The 25,837-nt window shown below is 43.4% G+C and overlaps 1 protein-coding gene across 2 annotated transcripts in view; it reads left to right on the forward strand.

The window, feature by feature from the left end:
* Window positions 1–20,399, forward strand: part of ARHGAP26 (Rho GTPase activating protein 26) — a 409,057-nt gene extending 388,658 nt beyond the window's left edge. The window contains exons 21-23 of one of the 2 annotated variants that reach the window (XM_063088222.1): window positions 3,704–3,979; window positions 9,922–10,013; window positions 18,678–20,399. In XM_063088222.1, the coding sequence (XP_062944292.1) occupies window positions 3,704–3,979; window positions 9,922–10,013; window positions 18,678–18,766 (457 nt within the window). In that variant the 3' untranslated portion in view covers window positions 18,767–20,399. The remainder of the gene's footprint in view (window positions 1–3,703; window positions 3,980–9,921; window positions 10,014–18,677) is intronic. The other variant, XM_063088223.1, reaches the window with a different exon arrangement.
* The last annotated feature ends 5,438 nt before the right edge of the window (window positions 20,400–25,837 follow it).

The following is a 25,837-nucleotide window of genomic DNA, read 5'->3' on the forward strand; positions in this document are numbered from 1 at the left end:
CCCTGTGCACAGTACGGCAAGCACTCCCTGGCTAGTACAACAGACGTTTCCATCATTCAAGTGAGTCACCACCGAAGGGTGTCAAGCTGATGATATTGCTACATAGTGTACTTGAACTATCAACAACCCAGCATGCTGCCAAGCCTTTTAGCCTTATCTTCCTAAACCGTTATTCTTTCACTGTCCAGTGAATGTCAAATGGACTGGCTGGGACCGTCTGACTTCTTTTTGAGGACACAGTGGGCCAGTAAACTAAAGCTGATGCAAGCCTTCCAACTGAATCCAAACCAGACTAGCAAATGTTCCTTCCATGCTAAAGTTTAAGCTGTTCTTGTTGCTGCCACAGTTGGGATTTAATGTGGGGTCCTGGCGGGACCCCAGGAATATTTAGGGTGAAAAATATGCTAGGGTTTTCATCTCAGATACTCCCAGCTGGACTCTGAAGGTTGTAGAGAACCTTTAGGGGGCATCTGCTAAAATTGTAGTTATAAAACTATTTCCTCCTGTCCTAACCTCAATCATTTGTTATTCTTGGCCCCATTAGTGGAGGAAAAGAGGCTGAGAATTCTGTATTGGAGGTTTCAGAGCCAAGAGTGAAATTGAAATTGACCATTGTTTCGTTTGTCTGTTTTGTTTTGCGGGGGGGGGGGGGGGGGGGGGGTGTTGGTCTTCTGTTGCCATTTTTAAGTAACTATAGCCAGGTACTGCTGTAGTAAAAAAGAGAATTTGAGACTATTTAAAGAGTCTTGAGCCATTGTCATCATCCCTGTGCATCTTATATCCCCCACATGTGTTCTCTTGAGGAGTATGTGTATGCATACAGTCCTTCTGCTGCAGGCGTCATTATGGTATATAAAAGTGTTGATGATGAGGTTTATTGATGTGGCTCTGAAGCTCAAATAAACCAAAGGCGTAATTCCTTTAGTAGTTTAAAAAATCATGGAAGTACTATGGAGTGTGCATGTTATTGTTATACTAACTAAAACATAATGGCAATAAACTTTAAATTGTGGTCATTTTATATCAAATAAATGTTATTGCTATGACTAAAACACAAATGAAATTCTATTCACTGTTAGAAACTGCAGTCGATTCTATGGCAATTAACATAGGCATTGAAGAGCTGTGAATACTCTGCATTCCAGTCACACCCCCAGATAATTTCAGCCATATACTACTGGCCAGGTACCACTTAGATATCCAAGGATGTGAAAACATATTCAAAACCTACATTGTGTTCATTGAATGTGTTTCTAGCCATGCCTTTAGCCAAAGGCACAATTCTTGGTACAGATGGAATAGGAAGCTGGCGGTATTTCCTACTTATAAAAGTCATTAAAAAAAAAAGTTGGAAGGACTTTTTAATTGTCCTGTGGTAATCGGTGACCAAAGGAACAGAGGAGTCAGCCTGAGCTGTTCTCTTGAACGTCCTGTTTGCCCCTGGTCAGACTCAGGTTCCTGGGCTGGGCTGCAGTTCAGAAGTCATTGCCAGGTATTGTGTGCTAGGTCATTATCTAGTGGGGCAGGGTTGTAGTGAGAGAACTGAAAAAGCAAGGCCTTTCTCACCAGCAGCAGCTGTGGAAGACACTGAGGACAGCACAGTAGAACTGAGGCAGCGCTTATCCCAGGACGCAAGACAAAGTCACGTGGGGGCCAGTATTAAACTAATAATAGAGTAACTGATCCCTCAGCTGGTGAATCTTACTGTCTTATATTACAGTTGTTTTTAATCTGTCCCATCTTGTCAAATACATTTTAAGCTCTCAAAGTCAGAGAACTTGGCAAATTCTACTTATTGTCTTGATCACACTAGGTCCCCAGTGACTAGTCTTTGCTGAATTGAGAAAAAAAAAGTCATTCTCTTTGAATTTAATTTCTTCTCTTATATGAATTCCATCTGCTATCTGAATCTACCAGCCAGAAGACTGGAGGCTGGATTGGGGGTTTTGTTGGAATTTACAATATGTTGAGTCTTATTGAGTCTGTCTGTTGCTGGATTCCCATTTTCCCTTGCAAATGTGGTAGGCATCTAAAGGAAACTCGTAAATCAGAGGTTAAGATTTCTAATGGTATGGCTGGGTCTGTAAAGAAGCTTGGCACAGGCTAGAGAAACAGAGCGAGTCCTGCTATCCCAAAGGCAGTTCACTGGTGGCAAGAGCCCTGGCCTTGGAGTAAGGGAATTTGAGTTTGAACCTCGGCCCTGTCACCTGAGACTGAGTATCTTCAGGCAAGCCTCAGCTTAGCCTATGTTTTCACATGTGTGAAATGGAAATTATAATAATGCCTGTTTCAGGGTTTATTGGATAGGTTAAATGAGATTAATTTACTCACTCAGTTTATTGAATACCTACAGGCACTATTTTAGATATTGGAGATACAGCAGTAAATAGACAAAAATGTTTACCCTCACGAAATTTATATTCTGGAAATATTATATATATAATGGCATTTCATAAGTGTTAAATCAGATTAGTCTGAAGATATCTGATGAGCTCACACAATGGGTTTTTACTGTTCATTGCCATAGGTCTTTGTGTTATGACAGTGGGTAAATAGGGCCATTATTGGGTCTCATGTCTGAATTGGCATAACCCTAGGGAAGTCTCATTAAGTAGGGCATTTATGTGTTCTTGCTAAATCCAAGTCTTCTTAGAAAGTCTTTTCCCCTTGAATTGGATTCCTGTCATTTTCACCTCCGTAAAGTGCTTGGTCCAAACAGTCCAGCAGTTGGCTGATACTCAGAGGCTGTCAGTGGTGGTGTGGATGGATGGTTTCCACATTTTCTCAGTTGTTGTTGTTTGCACTATCTGTGACTTAATGTGATTTCACAGAGTTGATAAGGTGTTTGTGTAACTTTTGGGAATAAGTCAAAATGCCAGCATAACCAATTAAAATCCACAAACCATATTTTAGTGAGTAATTTCAACTTTTTCTCTCTAAACTTTTGATCAGCCATCCATTGTAGAACGTGGACAAAGTTAAAGTTTCAGTTCACTTCTTTCATTGCCTTTTTTTCTCTGCAGTGTTTTCTTTGAGCATCAAAATACCCAAAATCCATGAAAGGAGAAAGGGTAGGCCTGGACAGCACACCTCAGAGGAGCTGAATGCTGCCGGTAATCGCACACTGTCTCCTGAGAGGTGTGTGTCCATGCCGCCTCCATCCGCTATCGTTTTGCTAACACAGAACTGCAGATCCCTAGTGGCACACAGCCCATTTAGTTAAAAATGTAAACAGGAAATCGTTTTCTGGCTGAATGGCCTGTGGCCCAGAAAAATGGTCATTTCTGCTGAGACTTAACTTTAAAAACACTCCCACCACAGTGGAAGCTGAAGGCTCGTTGTGAGCTCACCCTGCCTCAGAACAAGGCTGGTGGAAGGAAGTGGGCGTAGGGACTCATGTACATTTGTCACCAATGGCCAAAGGTACAGCAGACATGATTGAAGACGCTCCTGTCACCCAGAAAGCAGTTGTCCTGCAAGGATGGAGACCTGTTGACACTCCGAGGAATCACAGAACAGGTGTTACTTGGAAAACGCAGAGGTTTGGTCTGGAGAGATGTGACTCGGCACTGGCACACGTCCCTGGGTCTCAGTGCTCCTCTGGTCTGCTCCAGCTCCATGTCATTTGCCTCCCATGACCTCCTGTGCTCCCACTGTGGTTTCCCTATGTGCTGACGAGTTTTCTGGTTGTTATGTCTTACAGCCCCCCGAATCCAAGCCCAACTTCACCCCTCTCGCCATCTTGGCCCATGTTTTCAGCGCCATCCAGCCCTATGCCCACCTCATCCACGTCCAGCGACTCATCCCCCGTCAGGTCTGTTGCAGGGTTTGTTTGGTTTTCTGTTGCTGCTGTTGTTCTCTCATTGGCTTGGTCCTCTCTTCATGCAGTGTTCAGCCTCCTCGTCAACTTTGTTCCCTGCCATCCAAACCTGCACTTGCTTTTTGACAGGCCAGAAGAAGCAGTTCATGAAGACTCCAGGTAAAATCACGGATGATGACCAATCTGTTCCCATTTATCCAAAGCTGATTAGGGACATTGGGGGGCCACTTCTGCTCTCCTGTGGTTCCATCCTAAGAGACCAAAGCCAGGAGGGACCATTTGCATGAAGCAGCATGGCATTTTTCACACCCTTTTAAACCCTAACTCAAGTTTCTGAACTAACCTCTGGTGCCTGGAATTTGGGGAAAGAATACCTCCTGAATAAGGCTCCTGCTTTGAAGGCTCTCTGAATGATTTGGACTCTCTGCTTTGGTATAAGATAATATAAGAGGGAACAGTGTTGAGACACATACTGGCCTTTTCTTCTCTCATTTTTATCAGGCAGCATCAGGCAACATTTGTTTGTGGGGTCGGGCTACCAGCCACAAGCCCTGGGACCTAGTCACTGAGACCAGATCCAATGGGTGAAAGACTAATATAACACAGAGTAAAAAATTGAGATATGAAACGATTTCTCTTTAAATTGCTCATGTCTTTTACCTCCTTGCCCTCCATATACTCCAGGAATCTTCTGTACTCCCAACCTGCTTCTATCTCTGTGTGTCATGAACCCTGAGCTCTCATGGGAACAGGCACCACCTCTTTCTGAGGGTGAGCAGCTTGACCTAGTTCCTCTCCCCAAGGGCCATGCTGTAGTTTGTCTTGTTTTCATGACTTCTAGACTTAAGTGCCACAATTCTTTGCTCTTGAGCTCTTTGGAGCAAAGAAGTTCTTTAAATCCAGGAAAAGAATTAATGAAGATCCTGCAGAATCCCTCTGCTGTGTAGGTTCTAAGCATGGGCATCTCTCAAACTTAGTCTCTGCTTTCAGACAACCAAAATTAAAGCCCAGTGATAAGCATCATAAGCATTTTGGGCTTTGCCAGTATTTTCTTGTCCATCTTTTTTCCTAAGGGGTGGGTACAGCAGAGAGGCTTAAATATTTTATAAAGCTGAGTCTCACTTTTAAAAAAAGAAAACCCCATGCTGTTTATATATTCAGATACATATACTACTTTATTCCCCTCCAGGTACTTTCACATCATTTCATTCTATCGTCATGTGAGAATGAGAAGAGAAATGGCCCAAGCACTATTCTAGAAAAAGAAAACTAAGGCACAGCAAGGTGACTTAGACACAGTCATGTGACTGAAAGCCAATCCCGAATTCAGGACGACTTCTCCCCCTCAGCCCAGCATTCTTTCCTCCAAACATACGGGTAACCCCAACTTTAAGTTTCCATGCAGCTCCCAGCCCTAGAGCCTGGCCTGCTCTTCTAGCTTTGATACAGCTTTCTGCCTAGTTTTGTCCTGGATAATGAGAAAGATAGCTTTTCAGTGTATTATATTTTCCTCTCCCTGTAAATAAAGTAAAAATTCAGACCATATTTTCCTGACATTCAAGTTGTTTCCTAATTATTTCTTAGACATCTTCTAGGTACTTTGGGAGACATTAACTTTCTAGAATATAAGAGATGGTATGGATTATTCTGGTTTGATCACTGCTTGCCCCATGAGGACCAGAACAAACTATAGTGACCAGAGACAGTCACCTTCCAAAATGCCACAATCACCATTAGAGACACTTGGGCATTGAGAGGATGTGTTGCCTTCATTGTCATAGAAAGGGAGTAAAATCTTCAAAACATTGGCACCTTGGACAAAATGGGTTAAGGGACTCAGGACAGTAAAATCATTCTGCTAAAAAACTGAAATGTACTCTCTGCTTCAAAGGTATTAACTTTTTTGTTCCTCTGAGCTTTGGAGCCTGTTGCTTATCAAGTGTCCCAATCTCTCAACTCCCAAAATATTTCCATTTTTTTCTTCAGCTACTCCTTTCCACCTCCCAAAGTACTTCCAGATTGGCAGAGGACAGTGGCAATAGAATCTGCTCACCTGGTGTGCTTGGAGTCGTGGTTACTGAGTACTGTCCCCTCTGGCCATTGTTATAGTAGCACCATTTAGACGATGCTGTCCCACAACCCTTTAGGGAGCTGCTATTTTGAAGGAGGCAAGGCAGAGTAGTAGGGCTTGGAACTGGCTGTCACTGAGCAAATGTGTGAGCCAACATGAGTACAGATAGGGACACTGCTGGGAACTAGCCCATCAGAGGAAGAGAGAGGGCTAAAATCACCTAACTGCTATTGCAGTGTGCAGCCAAGAGGTGGGGGCATACTCTCATTATTCAGGTCCAGTGGGGTCTTCCCCCATGTCTACTTCCAGAACATGAAGCTTCAGATTTCCTTCCCTGAGCATATGTGAATTAGACCTAATTAATGGTCCCATAAACTTCTGCATGATGTCTCATCTGGAAATGACTTCCTCTCCCCTCTTCAAACCACTTTTAGAGCTTATTATTTATAGCTCAGGGATGAAGATGCCTTTTGCAGCATAGCAGAGAAGGGGCACTGGAGGAGGATCTCCTTCACATTACCCTTTCTTTTTACTTGCCCCACACCCCCCCCCCCCAAATCTGTAACTTGCATTTGCACAGGGGCCCCTGGAAATTGTGTCTAAATGACCACGCCATTGCAACCTACCAGTCTACCTGGCCCCACCTCCCTATAGTGCCATAGGATGGAGAGTGGGTTGTCATTTTGCAAGGCTTGCAAAGGGCTTTTGAGGGAAACTCCTCTGAGTGCTTTCCTGGCTTCATGCCATGCTCAGAGGTGAAAATTAAAAATGAACAAGCAGAAAGATCCAAACTTGTTCATGCCCTTGAAGGCCCAGTTAAGGTCTGAAGAGCACTGTGAGAGGAGCTGCCCAAGCCACCCCAGGCTCTCTGTGTCCAGTGCTGAGATGCACTGTGGAGACTAGGGAGCCAAAGAACCCTGATGGGTATTTATTATTGTTTTAATCAGAGCCACAGCCTACAAACACAACCTCTCTGCCAACAGGATCTGTCTGTTTTGGTAGGAACCCTATCTAAAGCAAACTGCTCAAGGCTTTTGAGAGGGAGTTATGGGACACCGAACTTGTTGGGCTGACAAACTTTTAAAAAGATAAGACTTTCCCCTAGGTAGGGTTGCCAGATTTAGCAAATAAAATAAAAATACAGCATATGTAGTTAAATTTGAACTTCAGATAAACAACAAATAATCTGTTAGTATATTTATGTATTGGGAACATAAATATACTAGAAAATTATTTGTTGTTTATCTGAAATTCAAATTTAACTAGGTATTCTATATTTTATTTGGCAACCCTTCTCCTGGGGAACAGGAGTGGCCCCTTTTTAAGGCATGCCTTCCGTCATCCCTCCCATTTCTGTGCACATCCTAAGGAGTAGTAGGAGGTCTAGGGGATAAGACCCTCTCACAAACTGTAGGTCACTTGTTAACGTGAGAGAAAAACAAGGCCCTTTTCTGAACTTTGTTTTTATTCTTAATGTACGGTTTATTGTCACTTCATTATTCAACTCTAAAAACTCCGTATTAGTGGAAAGTTACTCCTTTTGAATGATCATTCATGATCGTGATTTGAATGACCATCCTGGGCACCTGAGACCATTCCCTTGCTTTCTGTCTGCCAAATACTCCAGCTGGTTTCCCTGGTTTGTCTCTGTTTTATCCCATTACCTTTATTTAATGAGGTTAATGAGTAACTTCTATGGAAATCCAGCCAGAGATTTTCAGAACTCTGAAATCTTGCCTCAGATTTTGCTTCCCTCCTATTCCACTTCCGCTGCCCTGGTCTCTTTGAACTTTACTTTCTGGCTTCTCCCTGACCCCAAGAGGTAGTAATTGGTCTCTAAGACCCTGGCTAATGTGGACTAAATTCTTCCACCTTTGATGTCATGACAGGCTCAACTTGCCTGTCAGTATAGTTTTTTGGCCGTTTTAGCACTTTGCACAGCCGGATAACTCCTCCTCTCTGCTCTCCACCCCTCAAAAAAAAAACGACTATTTTTTTTTTTTTTTCTCCCTGGAAAGTTGCACATTGGATATTTGGCCCTTGCTAGCCAACATGCAGACTTGGTTTAGTTAGGTCACAGAATGTGCCCCTCATCCAGAGCTTTATTCTTTAATGATAATTAGACAAGAAGAGCTGTTTTTCTGCTGGAGACGATGAGTACCAAAGGCTCTTCTTTCCCTTACTCCCAGCGGCACCACTTCATTTTTTTTCTACTTTCCTAATTTTCTCTCACCTGTCCATCATCTCCAGTCTAGTAGAAAACCAGAGAAAACAACAGTAAACTGTGGCCCAGCAACAAATTCTGGATTATAGTTTACTCTGATCACACTGCACAAAGACCTCTCAAGTGATTTTTCCTTCAGTTTTTATGGAACCATAAGTAACTGGAAGGTTTAGGTGCTTTGCCCTAATAGTTTCCAAGGCTCCTCTCTCCCAGAGGGAAGCTGGACTTGGTGACCCTAAGAAATAACAGTTTCAGAATGACCTAAGACGTCCTGCTCCATCTAATTCTGTCTGGATTTACCTGAGACCAGATGATTCCTTAGCAAAATCTCATTTAGCCACTAGAAATCAGTGTACCACAGGAGCTTTAGCATCACTGATTCCTTGAGGTTCTCCTTTAGTCAAATGAAGATAAAGTAAGGAATATATATACCGTGAATAATTTTCTAACCCAGAGGATCTACTTGCTCTTTTTATACTCTGCCCTTGAGCCCTCAAGTGTACTTCCTCAGATGGCTTAGAGGGAGAGGAAGATCATTTTTGGCAGATGAAGAGCCAACTTTGAGAGTTAAATGTCATTTTTCTCATGACCCTTGAGAAGTCTATAGATTGTTGGGAACTAGTTGGATATCAAAGCAAAAATTCACAGAAGGAAAGAAGATGTACCAGCTCTTACAAATTACTCTCTAGAAACCAGGTTAGTGAATTGTGTCCTGTGGTGGATCAGATACGGCCCACCACCTGATTTTTGTAAATAAAGTTTTGTTGGCACACAGCCACACTCATTTGTTTACATGTTGTCTGTGGCTGCTTTTGTGCTGCTGTGAGAGTTGAGTAATTGCAGCAGAGACCATATGGCCCACAAAGCTTAAAATATTTACTGTCTGGCCCTTTACAGTAAAAGTATGCCAAACTCTGCTCTAGAACAATGCTTCTCAACCCTGGCTGCACATTGGACTTACTTGGAGAGCTTTTTAAAAATACCGATGCCTTTATTTATATTCATAAGTTGGCATAGAACCCAGACATCTGCATTTTTTAAATGCTCCGTAGGTGATGGTGATGCACAGTGAGAGTGGTTGTCAACACTCACTGGACATGAGGACAAAAGAAATGCACCATGTCCCCTCTCCCTTCTTCCTCCTTGCCACATTCCCCACACAGGTGCACGTGTGCACTCCTGCGCACATGTGTAACTGCTCACACACACACCTTCTCTATTCTGTGCCCTGCCTTGGGGGTTGGGGAGTTCCAGCTCTGGAATCCTGCCCCACCAGCAAGACCCAGCCTAGTGAGAAATAAGGAACATCTGGGAGCGCTAACATCAGTCCATGGCCTGGAACCGAAACCTGGTTTTGCTATAATTTCTCCTTTTTGCTTCAAGAGCATTGCCAACTTTCGACAGGATTTGTTGAGAGTGTTCTCCAGAGCAACCTGGAAGTTCTTTCCTGCCCCCGCCTCCCTCACTCCCTCACCCCAAGGTGCTCCTGATCTGAAAATGAGGCCCAGCCTGCCCTCCCACTGCTCAGCTGTTAACACTCCCAGGTAGAGTTTTAACATGGCACAAAGTGACCGCACAAGAAATGTGGTTTCTTGGAGCTTTTGGCTTTTCTCTGAATATTTCTCGTTTTTCTCCTGTGACCTTTGCAACTTTTCCACCTCATGTTTTGCCATCTGACTGCCTTGTAAGGCTCTTCCCACGAGAGAGGACTAGGTGGCTTGCAGGGAAAAGGAAGAAGAGAAATTAAATATCTGGGGCTTTCTGAGGGTTTAAAAAAATGTTAAATAAACTCCTGTTTTCACGCAGCACACCATTCCGGAAGGCAAAAGCCTTGTATGCCTGCAAAGCTGAACATGACTCAGAACTTTCGTTCACAGCAGGCACCATCTTCGATAACGGTGAGTTTTTCATTCCCTTGCAAAGATATGGGGGGTATGGGGGAAGCAAATAAATAACTGCTGTTTTCAAAGTTCCTACATGGGGAAAAGCTTAATACAATGGGTAAGGCCAAAAGAGAGAGTGTGTGTGTTTGTGTGTGTGTCTTTTCCCAAAATAAGAGAGCAGCAGCAGATAACTCTTTCCATTCTTGATAGGAGGCGTTATCAAGAGTGGACAAGTGTAATGAGCTCCTCATTGAGTTGTTATGAACTTTAAATGAGATCGTGCCTGCACGGGACTCAGCCCAATACCTGGCAATGGCTTTGAGAGATAATACACATTATGTTTAAAATGGTGCTCAGCACATAATAAGCATTTGGTATGTTATTATCTTAGGATCATCATCATAATCATAACATCCATCTTAGAAAAAGACCTTGACACTCTCATACTTGACAGTGACAGTTTTTCCTTTTTAGCTTATATGGCCCAGGCCTGGCTTTTGGCTGAGCAATAAGTGCTGCACCTTAAATCCCTGGGTCCTGGCTATAACTACCATAAGAGCCTCACATTCTAAGGCAGAGCAGGGACGGGCTCCTGGGGACCATCCCTTTATTGCATCCACATCTAAAGGGGCTGCCGCTCTGTGTACCCAGTCTCTGCATTCAGCCTGGTAGAGACACAAAACAGGCATAGGTTGACAGAATGGGAAACAAGGCACAGAGCACGGGGGGTTCCCAGGTCACACTCCACCCTGGGCCTTTTGGGCTGGCAGGAATGGGGATGAACCCAGAACTGCATGCAGCCTGCTGATCCTAATTCCACTTTGGTTCTTAGAGCCCAAAGCACTGTCCTTAAACCTTTGCTCCATTAACTTTCATTTGGGCCCTTTACAAATCAAAGCACACAGACAGCTGGCCCAGCCACCTTTCAGGCCTCGCAGACTGGCAGGTGCAGTGCGTCTGCTGAAGGCTGTCCAAAGCCATGTCATTGGTGAGTGCCCCTGCAAAGCCCAGCCACAACATGACACAGCTTTCATGGCAGACAAACCAGTGTGGGATGATTTGCTTGGGCTTCTGTGCCCTGCTCTGTCAGCAGAGGAGAGGTTTCTGCCTATAGAAGAGCAAGATTTGAAATATCCCTACATCTACAGTCTGTCCTCTAATTCCTAAATCACTGCTCCTATGGACAAGAGACTGCCATGCTCCTATTAGCTATGCACTCTGACAACACAACGGACCCCTGATCCCAGGGGCAGAATTGGTTTGAACTATTAAAAGGTATATGTATGCTTGTGTGACTCCTTGAGTACAGCCTTCTTCCATTTTTTTTAAACAGCTTTATTGAGATATCCACACACCATATAATTTACCCATTTAAAATGTACAATTCAGTTGTTCTTAGTATATTCAGAGTTGCACAACCATTACCACTAATTCCAGAATATTTTCATCACCCCCGAGAGACCTCATACACTTCAACTCTTATGCCCCATTTACTTCTAACCCTCCTCTCTCCAGCCCAAGGCAACTTCTAGTCTACTTTGTCTTTGTAGATTTGCCTGCTCTGGACATTTCATGTAAATGGAATTATACAGTATATGATCTTTGCAACTGGCTTTTTTTCATATTGCAAAATGTTTTTAAGGTTCATCCACATCATAGCATGTATCAGAACTTCATTCCTTTTTATGACTGAATAGTATTCCACTGTGTGGATACGTCACATTTCATTTAAACATTCATCAGTTGATGGATATTTTGATCGTTTCCACCTTGATTTTTTTTTTTTTTTTTTGGCGGCTGGCTGATAATGGGTATCCAAACCCTCTTGGTGTTATAACACCACACTCTAACCAGCTGAGCTAACCAGCCAGCCCTGTTTCTACTCTTTGGCTGTTACGAGTAATGCTCCTATAGAACATTAGTGTACAAGGTTTTGTGAGGACATGTTTTCAGTTTTCTTGGGGATATACCTAGGATTGGGATTGCCGGGTAATATGGTAACTTTGTGTTCAACTGTTTGAGGAAATGCCAAAAGACAAGAAAAGAAAAGACACCAAAGGGATTTTTAACTGCCTGGTCCTTTCCTTCCCCGCAGGGTGCCCTACCTAGCAGGTTCTGTGACTACACTCACCCACATCCTGGTAATCATCGTAAATCCTATTGTGATAAATGAAAGCAGGAGAGAGGTTTGGTTTCACAAGTCACAGGCCTTCCTGTGGTCTCTGTGGGAGTCATGGTAGAGTTCACTGACACTAGTTTGTTTTTAACTAGCAATACCAGTGACCTTTCAAATTCCCTGAAGAGCAAAAGGCCAAATACAGCCCAAAAGAAAACACCTCTCAGTGTTGACTGAATTGTGGTTGAAGGTGGATCTGAAGAAATGTTAATCTACTTTCTATATTGGTTTGGCTGATAATGTTTTATTATGGTCCTATTTCCGTTTCCCCTACTCCCTTCACCTGTATAGGAGAAATCAGGCATTACAGGAGAAAAAACTATTAACATGTTAGGCAGGGAGTCTTTTCCCTTGTTTTATCTCTTGTTAGTTTACTGCTGGAGATATTAGGTAAGAGATGTTTAACTTGGATGCTCTGTAGCTGTCAGAATAAATCATCACACCAATCAGAAAAAAGTTTCCTAATGACAGGTTTAAACTGCTTGTGTGCATGTGCGTGTACGTGTTTCAGGAATAGGAAGAATGAATAAGGAGGAGGAAGAGGGAGGGGCATGTGGAAAGGAAAGTCTGTTGTTTCATAATGGTTACTGTCTAAGCCTTTGGATTCCAGGGGCTGGTGCTGGAGTAGCTGTTCAGTCAGCTCTTGGACTTTGCATGGTGGGGAATGGATGTGCAATACTCGGAAATAACTCCAATGTCAGCCTCGCCAATCTACTAGGAAACTGTCCACTGCACTAAGAGCACCTCAGACCTTAGACAGTAACTAGAAAGAGAAATAACTCATGTTCCAGGAACATTATTCATCTGGAAGCAATGTGATTAGTGATACCTGGAAAATTCACATAGCAGTCACTAAAATTGGGTTCTTGGGATAGTTTAATCAAGATTTGAGATGAGCTGGATCCATTCATTCCGTGGTACAGGGTGCAGTGCCTGCTCCAGGCAGAGCTGTCCCAGGTTTCCTTTGTTGATGGAGAACATCTTCACCAGGGAGCCACCAAGCTGCCCAGGAAGTGGGGTTACAGGAGAACTCTTGGGGGCAGTTTTTCACCTTTCCCCACCATGTCCATTGCCACACCCAAGCCCAGGCCACCTCCGTCTCTCACCTGGGTGTCTCCACCAGCCGCCTAACAGGTCTTGTTACTTCCAGTTTTGCCCCTTTAACCCATTCTCTACACAGCAGCCAGAGTGATCTTCGAGAAATGGAAAGTCATGTTATTCCCTTGTTTAAAGCACTCTTGTGGCCTCCTGTCGCTCTGAGAATTATTTTTGAGGCCCTCCATGGCCCAGCCCCTGCCTCTCTGACCTCCTCTCACCCTCACTTGATACACTGCAGCTTCACAGGCCTACTATACGTTCTCAGAAAAAGTCAACAAACTGACCTGCCAGTCAAATCCACCTATTTTTGTAAATAAAGTTTTATCAGAACACAGCCACTCATGCTTTTTGTTTACATACTGTCGATGACACTACAATGGCAAAGTTGAATAGGGAGACACTCAAGAAAAACTTGCAGACTAACTTGCAGTTAAACTAATGGCCAGCTTTTCCCTATCTTAGGGCCTTTGTACTTGTGTTGCCCACTGCTGCCTGGCCCCTTTGGATCATTTAGATTTTAGCTCCTACCCCCCACCCACATTCCTTTTGCAGTCTCTCTCTCTCTCTCCCTCTCTCCCTCACTCTCTCCCTCATCCCCTTCTCTCTCTCTCCCCCTCCCTTTCCCCCCTCTCTCCCTCCCTCTCCCCCCCTTTCTCCCCCTCCCCCCCCCCCCTCTCTCTCTCTCTCTCTCTCTCTCTCTCTCTCTCTCTCTCTCTCTCTCGTAGCCAGCCATTAGAGATCATAGTCATATATTTGCTCCTTGTCCACAGTAAGTGAACGAGTGGACTGAGTACGAGTTGGGCATGCAGAGGTGTGCAGTGTATGTAGAGATGTAGCTGAGAGAAATTGGTTGGCAGGAAGCACACCATGTCAGCAGCAGCTTATATTTATTATATACCTGCAGGGCTGGAGAGCCGCCCAGTCAGCTTGTTGCAACACATTGGACACTGGTGTAATTCAGAGTGTTGGACTGGTACAATTCAGCCCAACAAGCATTTAACTGAGCATTTTCAATGTTCAGGCCTGGGCAAAAGCAGTAGTGGTTAAGACCACAGACTCTGGCATCAGATGTCATGGGCTCTGATCCATCTCCATCATCTACCAGCTGGGTAATTTGGGGCAAGTTGCTTAACCTCTCAGAGCCTCAGTTTTTCATTAGTAAAATGAGGATAATAGAACCGTCCTGTAGTCACTCTGAAGATGAAAGGAGGTAATGTAGATAGATGAAGTGCTTATTAGCAAAGGGTCTGTCACTTAGCATGTGCTCAACACATGCATTATCATTCTTATCCTCAAGGATCACATTCTCTGGTGAATACTCCTAGAGGCATGCATGATACAGTGGGACAGGGCTTGGTCTCTGGAGTCAAACAAGCTGGGTTCAAATTCTGGTTCTACCATTGTTACCATGCATGGATTAATTGACCTCTCTGAGCCTTAATTTTCTTATCTGTAAAATAGAGATAACAATAGTACAAACTAGGATCATGAGGATCAAATGAATCAATACATTTATAACTCCAAGCATATGCAACTTCATAGTCAGCATTTCTAAGTTAGACAGTTATATCGCCATAATTTATGAGGCAGAGGGGAGTTATTGAAGGTTTAGCCAGGGAGTGCTATAATACAAACTAAAATGTTCTAAAGAATCAGAGAAGCGAAGCTTAACACATTTGTACAGCATGTTTCAGGACCCATGAATACTATGTGGGATGTACTATGAGCATTTTAGGACTGTGGAAGGAGGAGGGAGCAGGTAGAAGGGATTCCGTGATGACAGTTATGAAGTGGGCGGGCTTCAGCTGAGCTGTCAAGTGTGTGGACAGGAAACGGAAGACAACAGAAAGAAGGAGGGCATCTGATGCTGCCTTCCTCCTCTATTAGTGAGCATGTGCATTTTAGTTCTTATCACCACCTTTATCACAGAGGCATTTTGGCAGAAAAGTCACAGCTCTTAACTTTCTGGAAACCAGTTAAAATACAGGTTCCTGGGCCCCACTCCCAGGGATTCTGCTTTAATTGATTTACCGTGGAGCCCAGGAATCTGCAGTTTTAATAAGTATCCAGGTGATTCTGGTGCACATGGTTTGATACTGTGTTTTAATAAACCCTGACTTGAAGACTTCAGTGAGTCAGCAGTCTGACCCAAAGGCTGCTTTGTCCCCTTTTGTCCCCTGTGACGTGCTTCTTGGCCTCCTATGTGAAGGGCCTCTCTTGTCCCCTCTGATTCTTCCCTTAGTCTGCAGATTCCACTTCTAATGTTGTAGATGTTACTGCCTCAGTACCTGCACTGTGTTTGAACAGCTGGCCAGGAAGAGAGAAATGTCTAAAGAAGGTGGACTTGGAGCATCTGGTGGAGTGACAACTCAACTAGGAGCTCTGCTGTAGAGTGGGAGGGGGCTTTTTTGTTTTTATTTTGTTTGGTTGGTTTACTCTTTCCAGGTGTCTTATTTTGGGGAACAGTTTTAATTTGTTTATTTTGGTTCTAAGCATTGAGGTTTCCTTAAAGCTTAGGTGGTAAGCTTGCTGTGGTTTTTACTCAGGAGGATTTTTTTGTTTGTTTTTTATTAGATATTCTTTGTTACAAATCATACTTACTCTTTATGCTCTTTATCCAATCTCTCCCTTTCCCCCTCCCTCTACCCCCTACCCCCTCTTCCCTCCCCTCTTCCCCTCCCCTCCTACCCCCTCCCCTCTTTCTCCCTCCCCTCCCCTCCTACCGCCTCCCCTCCTACCCTCTCCCCTGCTTTCCCCTCCCCTCCTACCCCCTCCCCTGCTTTCCCCTCCTTTCCCCGCCCCTCCTTTCCTCTCCCCTCTCTAATAACCATAGGTTCATTCTTTCCATGGGATAGATTAACTGTTCCTCTGTTGGTTTGTTGCCTAGATGTGCTTTGTGGAGAGAGAGGACCTCTTCTTTTTTTTTTTTTTTTTTTTTTTTTTGTCTCTGCTGGTGCCTCTCCTTGTGTCAGTGCAGTTGAGAGTCTGGCATGCCATCTGCACGGTGGCTGTGACTACTGCTATAGAGACTAGTGCTTTTGTGATAGCTATAGCGATTGCGGTGGCTGTGGAGGGCTACCCATGTGAAAATGGTGTTTTTGGTGTGCTCTTTACCTGGGTTGCAGCTGGGTTTGGCTTCCCCTGGTTCCACACCTCAGGGCCCCAGCAGGGCCCTGGAGCAGTGACGGCATTACGCCTACTTACTCAGATTTTACAAGGAGGGAGTCTTGCTGACCAGTCCAAGTGACTGGTCAAGTGATGCAGGGTCCCCTGCTGACTAACCTGGACTGATCATTTACCGTGTGCTTGATTCTGTGTGGAGTGCTTTATCTGTGTTGGCTCCTTTAATCCTCACAAGAACCCACTGAAGGGGAGAGTTTTGTCCCCACTTTATAGGTATAGAAACTAAAGTGATCTTGGTAGCTTCAGCCAGATAGATGGGCAGAGGACCGGGGCATTTGGGTGTTCTTCAGGGACAGCTGGGAGAGCTTTGGCAATTGGAGAGGTTAGGTTGCTTTTTTAAGTTGTGCATGTTCTTCCATGGCCCTTCTCTTCCAGACTTTTCTTTGTGTGGTGATGGAGTTTGGATGTGTTGTCCCTGCCAAAACTCATGTGGAAATTTGATCTCCAATGTGGCAGTGTTGGAAACTGATTGAGTCATGGGGGTGGATCCCTCATGAATGGATTAATGCTCTCCCTGGGGGAGGGGGAGTAATGAGTGAGTTCTCGCTCTATTAGTTCCTGCGAGAGCTCGTTGCTTAAAAAGACCCTGGCACCTTCTCTCTCTGTCCTGCTTTCTCTCGCCATGTGATCTGCTTGTACCCGCCGGCTGCCTGTCACTTCCCGCCATGAGTAGAAGCATCTGAGGCCCATGCCAGATGCAGCTGTCCTGGAATCGTAAGCCAAATAAACCTCTTTTCCTTATAAATTACCCAGTCTCAGGTATTTCTGTTATAGCAACACAAAACGGACTAAAACCCATTCATGGGTTGCCATGAATCCAAAGTTTCCTTGCTACTTTGGGTTTACTGCTGAAGCCTAGTGATATGGAATTGCATAAGCATGTTGGAGACCAACTAACAGATGTTTGACCTTGTCTTTTCCTAAGGAAGCATTCGAGGTCTAGACAAGTTGGACATTGACCTTCTATAAGCCTGTCCTTTTGCTACCTCCCCATTTGCTTCCTTTAGTTTCTGTTCTTGCTTCTTTCCCTAAAAACTGAAACTAGAAGTATATGGTAGTGTCAGGATGGAAATGCTTTTCTAAAACAAGCTCAGGAAGTCACTTAATTAGCCCAGGAAGGGAATAGGGGAAAATTCATTCTCTCCAAACAACCTCAGAAAATTGGAGTTTTCCTAACATTGAGAGTAAATGCCCTGCCTTGCCCTGGAGTGATCTATCTTGAATTAACAAGCACAAACACCCCCCCACCTTTTAGTCCCATGGTTCCTTCTCCCTTCCTTCCTGCTATTGACTACTTTGCAGACTCAGCTGGATTTTATATAATCTTTATAATAGCCCAGTGGTTTCCATGGAGATGGTTGTGATGTTACAGAAATGGATATATATTCTTTGGATATTGAAAATCAAAGGGCCAGAAATTTTGAAAGTTGCAATAGAGGAAGAAGACAGGGTGCCATGGGCCTTGATCGTGTCCCCCCTTCCTCCTCCTCTCACTCTACCCCTCTCCTCCTCCCCCCTAACTTCTCTGCAACAACATTTTAGAATGTAAGTTAATAATAATAATAAATAAATTTAAGAAAAAAAGAGGACAGTTTTCAGACTTGTGTATAGGAGAGGGGAATATTCTAGAGAATAGGAAAGAAAACTAAGAAAGGGTGTGGTGGAACAGAGAGGGCTATTCAAAGGCTGTAAAATGAAAGGAAAAAACAGGGAATTTGCAAGGAAATTAGAAGCAGTGGGTAAGGATTTGAGGGAAAGTCAAATTCATAATTAAAACTAGTTCTCAGCAGTTCTCTGTGGGTACTGCAGTTGGTACATCATTGACACTGGGTAGGTAGATGGGTACATGGATGGATGGATACATATGTGGATGGAGCACCACAATGACCTCTAGCCTAAAAGATAGAAACGTGTCACTTCTTTATAGTTTAAACCAAGAACTTTAGAAAGTCCACGAAACGCCTAAAATTGTATGCAAAATTTTGAATGTATGTACCTGTTTCCCTTTTTGTTTTGAAAAAAGTTCAGAACAGCCTTCTTTAGAAGGCTTATATCCCACAAAAGGTTAAGAACCTCTGGTTTATAAAGTCCTAGAATTACGTAACTTAGCAAGTGATTACACTTGTTCTCCAAACTTCCTTCACACACACCACACAACCACACACCCGCCTCCTGCCCTTTCTGTAACATCATCTCTTCTTGCTCTCGCCCTTCTTGTACAGTTCATCCATCCCAGGAGCCCGGCTGGTTGGAGGGGACTCTGAACGGAAAGACTGGCCTCATCCCGGAAAACTACGTGGAGTTCCTCTAACCGTGGGCCCCGGCAGAACTGCTGAGCTCTGCATGGTATCCATGACAACTGCTGATTCCAGTGTTGTAGGCCATTTCTCTTTGCCACTGAGAAATGCAGAGTGACTGACTCTGTTGCTACTTGTCAACACAAATGTTTCTGTGAACTCTTATGTCCCCCATCTCCATGATCATCTCAGCTGACGTGTGGCGACACCGCAAGAAACAGAAATCAATCAGCAGAGGAGGCTATTTGACTTTGATACCCGAAATAAAGGCTTGCAAAGCCGTTTTCTCAGAGTGCCCTAAATAGGGAGCACTCGTTTTGTTTCAACGGTCATCCAAAGCCCCAAACTTCTGAAAGAGAGAGTAAGATACAAGTAGTCCCCAAGAGCACACAGCATAGCTAAGTCTGTCAAGGCTGGGTGGAGAAATTGGCACCGAGATCCAGGCTCAGTTCATTGCTTTTGTTTACAGTAGACACCCTCTCTTACTCACCTGTAAGTACTTGAGACCCACAGTGCTGCGGGCAGCTGGGTCTGTTTGCATGCAGCATGGAGAGGGATTACAGCACTGTTTGCAGAAGATCCAATCTCTCACCATCTCTAAAGGAGCCGTTGGCCCATCATCAGCAAAATTCAGCCCAGTTCTCTCATGGAAGGGAGCACACACCCCCCACATGCCCCTCTCCTGAGCTAGGATCTTCTCTGCCACCAAGGGCTGCCATCACCTAGTAATCATGGCAACCCAACCTAGTCTAAAACCAAACCAAAAAAATAACTCTCTTTGCATGACACACACACACCCCGTTCCCCACTACCACCACCACCTTTTTGGTAATTTTTTGAATGGTTTTCCAACGACCTGAACAGGATCAAGGAATTAGTCTACATGGGGCACATAGGACAACAGCTGGGAACTGTTCCCTGCCTGATGAATTTCAGCAACATCAGGATATATTTGGAGCAAACTCTAGTAACCTCTTGAGATTAAACAACATTCGGGCTTAATATTTCTGTTTTTCCATGCAACTGGTGTTTGCTTTCTAGAGGTCAAGATGCTGCCTCCCAGTGGGTGACACCATCCCTTTGATTAGTTCCCTCATGTCGTTCCATTCACTCATCCCCACCCCTGCCCTGTCCCACCTCCAGCCCATCACCGATCAGCCCCCTTGCAGTGCTTTGAGCTGCTGAGCACTGGTGCCCTGTGGTTTTCAGGGATGATTCCCAGGCTAACCCTATGGCCTATAGTTTAAAAGGACATCTATGTTCACTGCCACTCAGAAAAAGGGAATTGTTTCTCAGGCTTTTGAGGCATGAAACTAATATCATAGACCCTTGTGATTCAGGAAGAAACAAAAAGTTTGGGGCATGAAGGGTGGGATGGGTGCCTTCCGATAAAGGGAATTTCCTGGTCAAAGGGAGCTGGGTCTTGTGGAAGACTGCCTTGGATGGGGAAGTTCCTTCTGGACATTTCAAATTCACTTGGCCTCCAAAGAGTAGAGTTACCAGTATCTTCCACAGGTGAATGTCCTTGCAAGAGTGACTCTGGGCCGACAGACCACAAACTGAGACCGTCAAGCTCCCAGGAGCCCCATGGATGGCAACATTTCTCTAGAGAGTGTTTCCTGTTTCTGGAGTTCCTCATTAAGGAACTTTAAAGAAGAAAAGAAAAACTTGAATTGTGTTTAATTACTGTATCTTTTACTTTTTTTTTTTTTTTTAAAGATAAACTTGTAAATAGAGTGATTGGAAATACTGTATGGCAAAGTTTTATATTTGATAATGTTTAAGCTAGTTGCATCACACATTTAGGCTTTGATTGCTGAAGAGGTATGTTTAAGAGGGAGAGACAGGAGGCAGAGTTGCAGAGCATCAAGGTCATTGTCCCCTCTCTGGCCTGGAGGAAAGAGAAGATGTTCCTATGTGCTGCTCTGTGTTGGTTCCTGTTGGTGGGTGTGACACATCAATGGTGTTCAGTCTTTATCCACATGTGTGTATAAGCATTCCTTGGGCTTTGGATTTGGAGATGGAAAGAAGGTCTTCAGGCAACGAGTTTTTCAGGAATGCCTACTTAGTAGTAAGAGGAAGCTCAGGATTTAAATAGGTGGGACCGGGGGTTAGATTTTTTTTAGTTTTCCTTCTCAGGTGTGTTTCTTGGTACCCCAAGATATCAGGACAAAAGGAGATGGGACAATCGCTCTGCTCCTTACTTCCTTCTTTTCTCTACATCTTCTAAGTCTTGATAAATGAGGCCCGGCTACCTTGCAAATGTTGCATGTCTATAAGTTCTACAAAAAACTGGCTTCTTTGGATCTTTAGTCCGTGATGTGCTGCTGCTGCTTCCCCTTTCTTTTAGTATGTTTATGCTCTTTCACCTCTGGATTCCCCATAACCCCAAATAAGGAAAAAAAACTCCAAGAGATATATTTAGATATAATCTACATACAGATTTAAAGATGGCTTTAAAGTTAATAGCGGTTCATCGTGATTCTCTATTCAGTTTATCAGTTCAAGGATCATACAGCTATTATCCAGGAACTCACCCAGGAGCAAGTGAGACACTACCTTTGAATTAGGGAACAAGAATTAAGAGTGGACAAGACCAAGATAGGACTCAAAAAAGTTATCATTGAAACCCCAAGAAAAAAAGGGAATATACTAACAGGCTAGACCTGCTCCCTGTGGATCTGGGAACAAGTTGGGAAACGGCCTGAGGGGCCTGGTGCATTCACGTACCATTGTGTTTTCACATAGACCCCAACATGATGCTTTTAACAAGTTTGACATTTTCAGTTGTCACGTACCCCATCGTAACCTTAACTGGAGCTAATATAGGGGAACAGAAGTCTAAGGTCCTTGCTTTGGGAGTTTCCTTTCTGAAGCATACTGTAGACACTTGGCCCCAGCTCGATGACTTGGAGGCATGGCCCTTCCTCCTGAGTTGGCCCTGATTGATCTGAAGCCAGAGGGGAATAGAGCTGCTACCAAGGGTATCTTGTAGGTAGAACCCTTCTCAGCTTCCCTGTGGCCGTGCTGGGCTTATGACAGGTGGCTCTGTTTCCCTTTACCCAGCTAGGTGCCCTTCCTCCCCGTTCGATACAGAACCGGAGAAACTTCAGAATATAAGCCAACAAGAAGGAAGGAACTTGAAGACTAAAAGAGGTTTTACTCTCTCCTCTATTGATGTCCCCCACTCCCCCCAACTCTCTCTGCTTGAATAGGGAACTTTAGGACAGAGGAATGCATGGGGTATCAGAGTGGAAGACCATTGACCAGGTCCCTCAGCTTTTCTGGGAGCCTCAAGGTTCCTTTGTAAGGACGTAGGATCAATTAGCCATTGCCTGAATCTTCTGGGGGTATTAAGATCAGTCTCTCCTCCTGCATATTACTCACAGAATTCTATCGCTAAAGAATGCCATGCCATAGGAAGATAGGTCCAAATCCCTGCCCCAAGGCAAGTAAAATCCCTACTTGCTCAAGACTGATGATGTTCTCTCTTGTTTTTCAAAATAAGTGTATAGCGATGGATCCTGTTTAGTGAAGCCTTCCTTGGTATCTTAGAATTGGAGCTAGTTTTTAGCTTGGTGTTTTTAGTATTTCTACAGCCAATATGTGTTTTCTTATTTCAGACCAAACTTTTTAAATTTGGGGCAGAGAGGCAGTCAAATATCAGCAGGCGGGCATAGCAGGACAAAGGCATGCTAGTGACAAGGTCATTTCGGATACTTGGCCAGGACTCCAGAGTTGTGTGTGCTGTGCCTGTAGCTCAAAGGGAATTCCTTCTATCAACTGAGTGTGTGTCTCCTGAAAATGACAACCCCAGTCACACTGAAAGCTCCGTCTTGGCTACAGAGGCTCCAAAAGCATGCATGATTGAGGGGCAGGAAGACAGAAGAAGCTAAAAATAACCTGATTACCTATTCATAATTTGCTATTGGCACTTTTTATCCTCTGGCTTCTGCTTCCAAAAGCAAGTCTGGACCACCTAGTTTGATAGATGTGGGACTCCCAGGTAACAGTGGCCACCGTGGCACCCATCATTTCCCCCCATATTAAATGTTCTATGAGCAACCATGTTACCCAAGTAGGTAGCCAGCGCTGAAGAAACCAGACAGCCTCTTAGCTACCTGACTTTAAGAGGAATGTCCTAGGTGTTCTGTCTAGGAAGTTATCTATCATTGCCGGCAAATTTGACAATAATCAGTTACCTCAACAACCCTGCTCCCATATCCTTTCAGAGTCAGCTGGGTGTCCTCTCACACACCCTGTGCTGGTGTTTAAAAAATTTATCTTGTCATGCTCTGATGTGTTTGGCAGCCACGCTGATCTGCTGGGTGCTGAAACACCTCTCTGTAATTGTAGCATCAACATGACAACAGCAGCAGTGCAGTGAACCTTGCACGATCCTACAGCATGCCTGAGACAAGACTCCAACAAATAATAATTAGCTTTCTTCCTCTTGCCGCCTACAGTACTTGTCGAGCTTCCCAAAGCAGAGGGAGAAGCCACAGAGAATCCAAATGTCATTCAGAGCCAGCCCTTGCTGAAATGTGGGCTTCTAATGGAAGCCCCTCTAGTCTTGGGAGAAAAAGTATTGGACGTAAAGTAATGCCAACACCAGAGAGAAAGAGAAGGTTGTACCACACTGAGAAATTTTAGATTTTTTTAAAAATAGGGGTGAATATAGTATTGTTCTTAATGGGAAGAAAACATCACAGAAATATTTTACAACTAATATTTTTACAACAGCTTTACAGGACATTACAAAATGAAAACATCCTTAAAGGTGGAATGCTTTAGAGAGCAAAGACTTAGCACAGTCCTAGACTCATGTAAGAGGAGCAATTGCTATTATGTCAAAATTCACTTTAGTGTAGTCATTGAGAACCAGAGTATTGATACCCAAAATGTCAGAGTTATCTGGAGCAGTCCTGAGGGGTTAAGACATTACACACATTCTACATCAACCATTTCTACAAAGTTGTCCAAATGGACACCTACAAGCAGTTTTCTTGGGTATTCAGATGCCAGGATCAACCTTGTATCTGTGAAGACACATTGGATGATTCTAAAGTATATATGTATTAGTGTGTGTGTGTGTGTGTGTGTGTGTGTGTGTGCGCGCACAGCACATGTTTACCTATGTAAAGATACAGACTCATCTAGAGACCCACAGGAGCTGACAGCTGCTGAGCCTTTACAACCTTTAAGATTTGGAGGTTGAGAATCAGAGGACAAGAGGCTGTGGATTGCCTGTCAAAAAGATCAAAGATGTAAATTAAGTGCCATTTTAAAACTGTGTTCATATTTATCAAATGGTTACTGTCTGTAGCTATGTTCCTTATTAACTTATTAGAAATCATGTTGAAGAAGATCAAACCCATAAATGCTTAGTAGCTAATGCTAGGCTAAAGTTCAGAAGCACTCAAAAAGACCTTTTGTCCATATTTTGGAAAAAAAAATACTTGCATGTTTAATTCATAATTTAGGCTACCTTTGAGTAGACTGTAAAGTGCTGCGTGATGTCAGTAAAGTACTTATATAATGGCACTTTAATGTTTTCTTTTAAAAAACATAAATAATGCACTGTTTTAAACTTCAGTATTGAATATTGACTGGTGCATAGAATCCAATTTCGTAATTAAAAAGTAATTTGTGGCTAGAATAGAATTTTTTCCCTATTAGAAAAACAGTTTTGTCATGTTCAAGCTTTTTAAAAAATGTGCTTCTATGTCATTAAACATATCTCTAAAAAAATACAATTTCTGTTGAGTGGCATCTGAAACTTGGCTTTCTTACGCTTGGTTGGTTTATGCGACAACCCCTATGAGACGAGTGGAAGTATGATTTTTGAAATAAATGACTTTTCCATTTGGCGGTATGTTTGTTTCTTGAGTTTCTGATAAAGTTTTGACTTGATACATAATATTTCTTCAAATAAGCATATATAGACCATAATAAAAGGTCAGGAGTCTAGGCTCCTGCAGTTACTGGTGATAACCACGAGCTGATTTCTTTCTCATCTTTTTTGTTGTACATGTTTGTGGGGTCCAGTGTGTTGTTTCAATATATGCATATATTGTACAATGATTGACTTAGGGTAGAGAGCATATCCATCCCCTGAACGTTTATCTTTTCTTTGTGATTATGGTCAAGATCCTCTTTTCTAGCTATTTAGAAATATACAGTATAGTATTATTACCTCTAGTCAGCCTTGAACACCAGGACTTATTCTTCCTGTCTACCTGTGACTTGTACCCATTAATCCACATTTTCCCCTCCCCCGCACCCCTTTCCAAACTGGCCTCTGGTAACTATTATTCTACTCTCTACTTCTATGAGAACTACTTGTGTTTTTTTAGATTCTACATATGAGTGAGATCATGTGGTATTTGTCCTGTGTCTGGCTTACTTAACATGGTGGACTCCAGGTCCATCCATGTTACTGCAAAAGACAGGATTTCTTTTTTATTTTTATTTTTTAATAGCTGAATAGTATTCCATTTTGTATATATACCACAGTTTTTTTATCCATTCATCCATTGAAGGGCATTTAGGTAGATTCCACTTCTTGACTATTGTGAATAGTGTTGCAGTGAACATGGGAGTGCAGGTGTCTCTTCAATATATTGATTTCATTTCCTTTGGGTACATACCCAATAGTGGGATTTCTAGGTCAAAAGGTAGTTCTGTTTTTAGTTTTTTGAGGAACCTCCATACTGTTTTCCAAAATGGTTGTATTTACATTCCCACGAAGAATGTAGGAGGGTTCCCTTTTGTCTGCATCTTTGCCAACATTGGTTATTTTCTGTCTTTTTGATAATAGCCATTTCGTCTGAGGTGAGATGATATCTCACTGTGATTTTGATTTGCATGTCCTTGATGATTAGTGATGTTCAGCATTTTCTCATGTGCCTATTGGCCATGTCTTCTTTTATCTGTTCATGTCCTTCGCACAGGGCTGATTTCTGATGAATTCTGAGAAGCTTTGCTTTCCCTTTAGGAAGAGGTTGGACTTTAGTACACTTGAGAAGGGACTAATCAGTCATATCAAACAATTAGGCACCAAAGAGTCCACTTAACCTTTCTAA

The sequence above is a fragment of the Cynocephalus volans genome, chromosome 2, assembly GCF_027409185.1.
Source record: "Cynocephalus volans isolate mCynVol1 chromosome 2, mCynVol1.pri, whole genome shotgun sequence".
Lineage (NCBI taxonomy): Eukaryota > Metazoa > Chordata > Mammalia > Dermoptera > Cynocephalidae > Cynocephalus > Cynocephalus volans.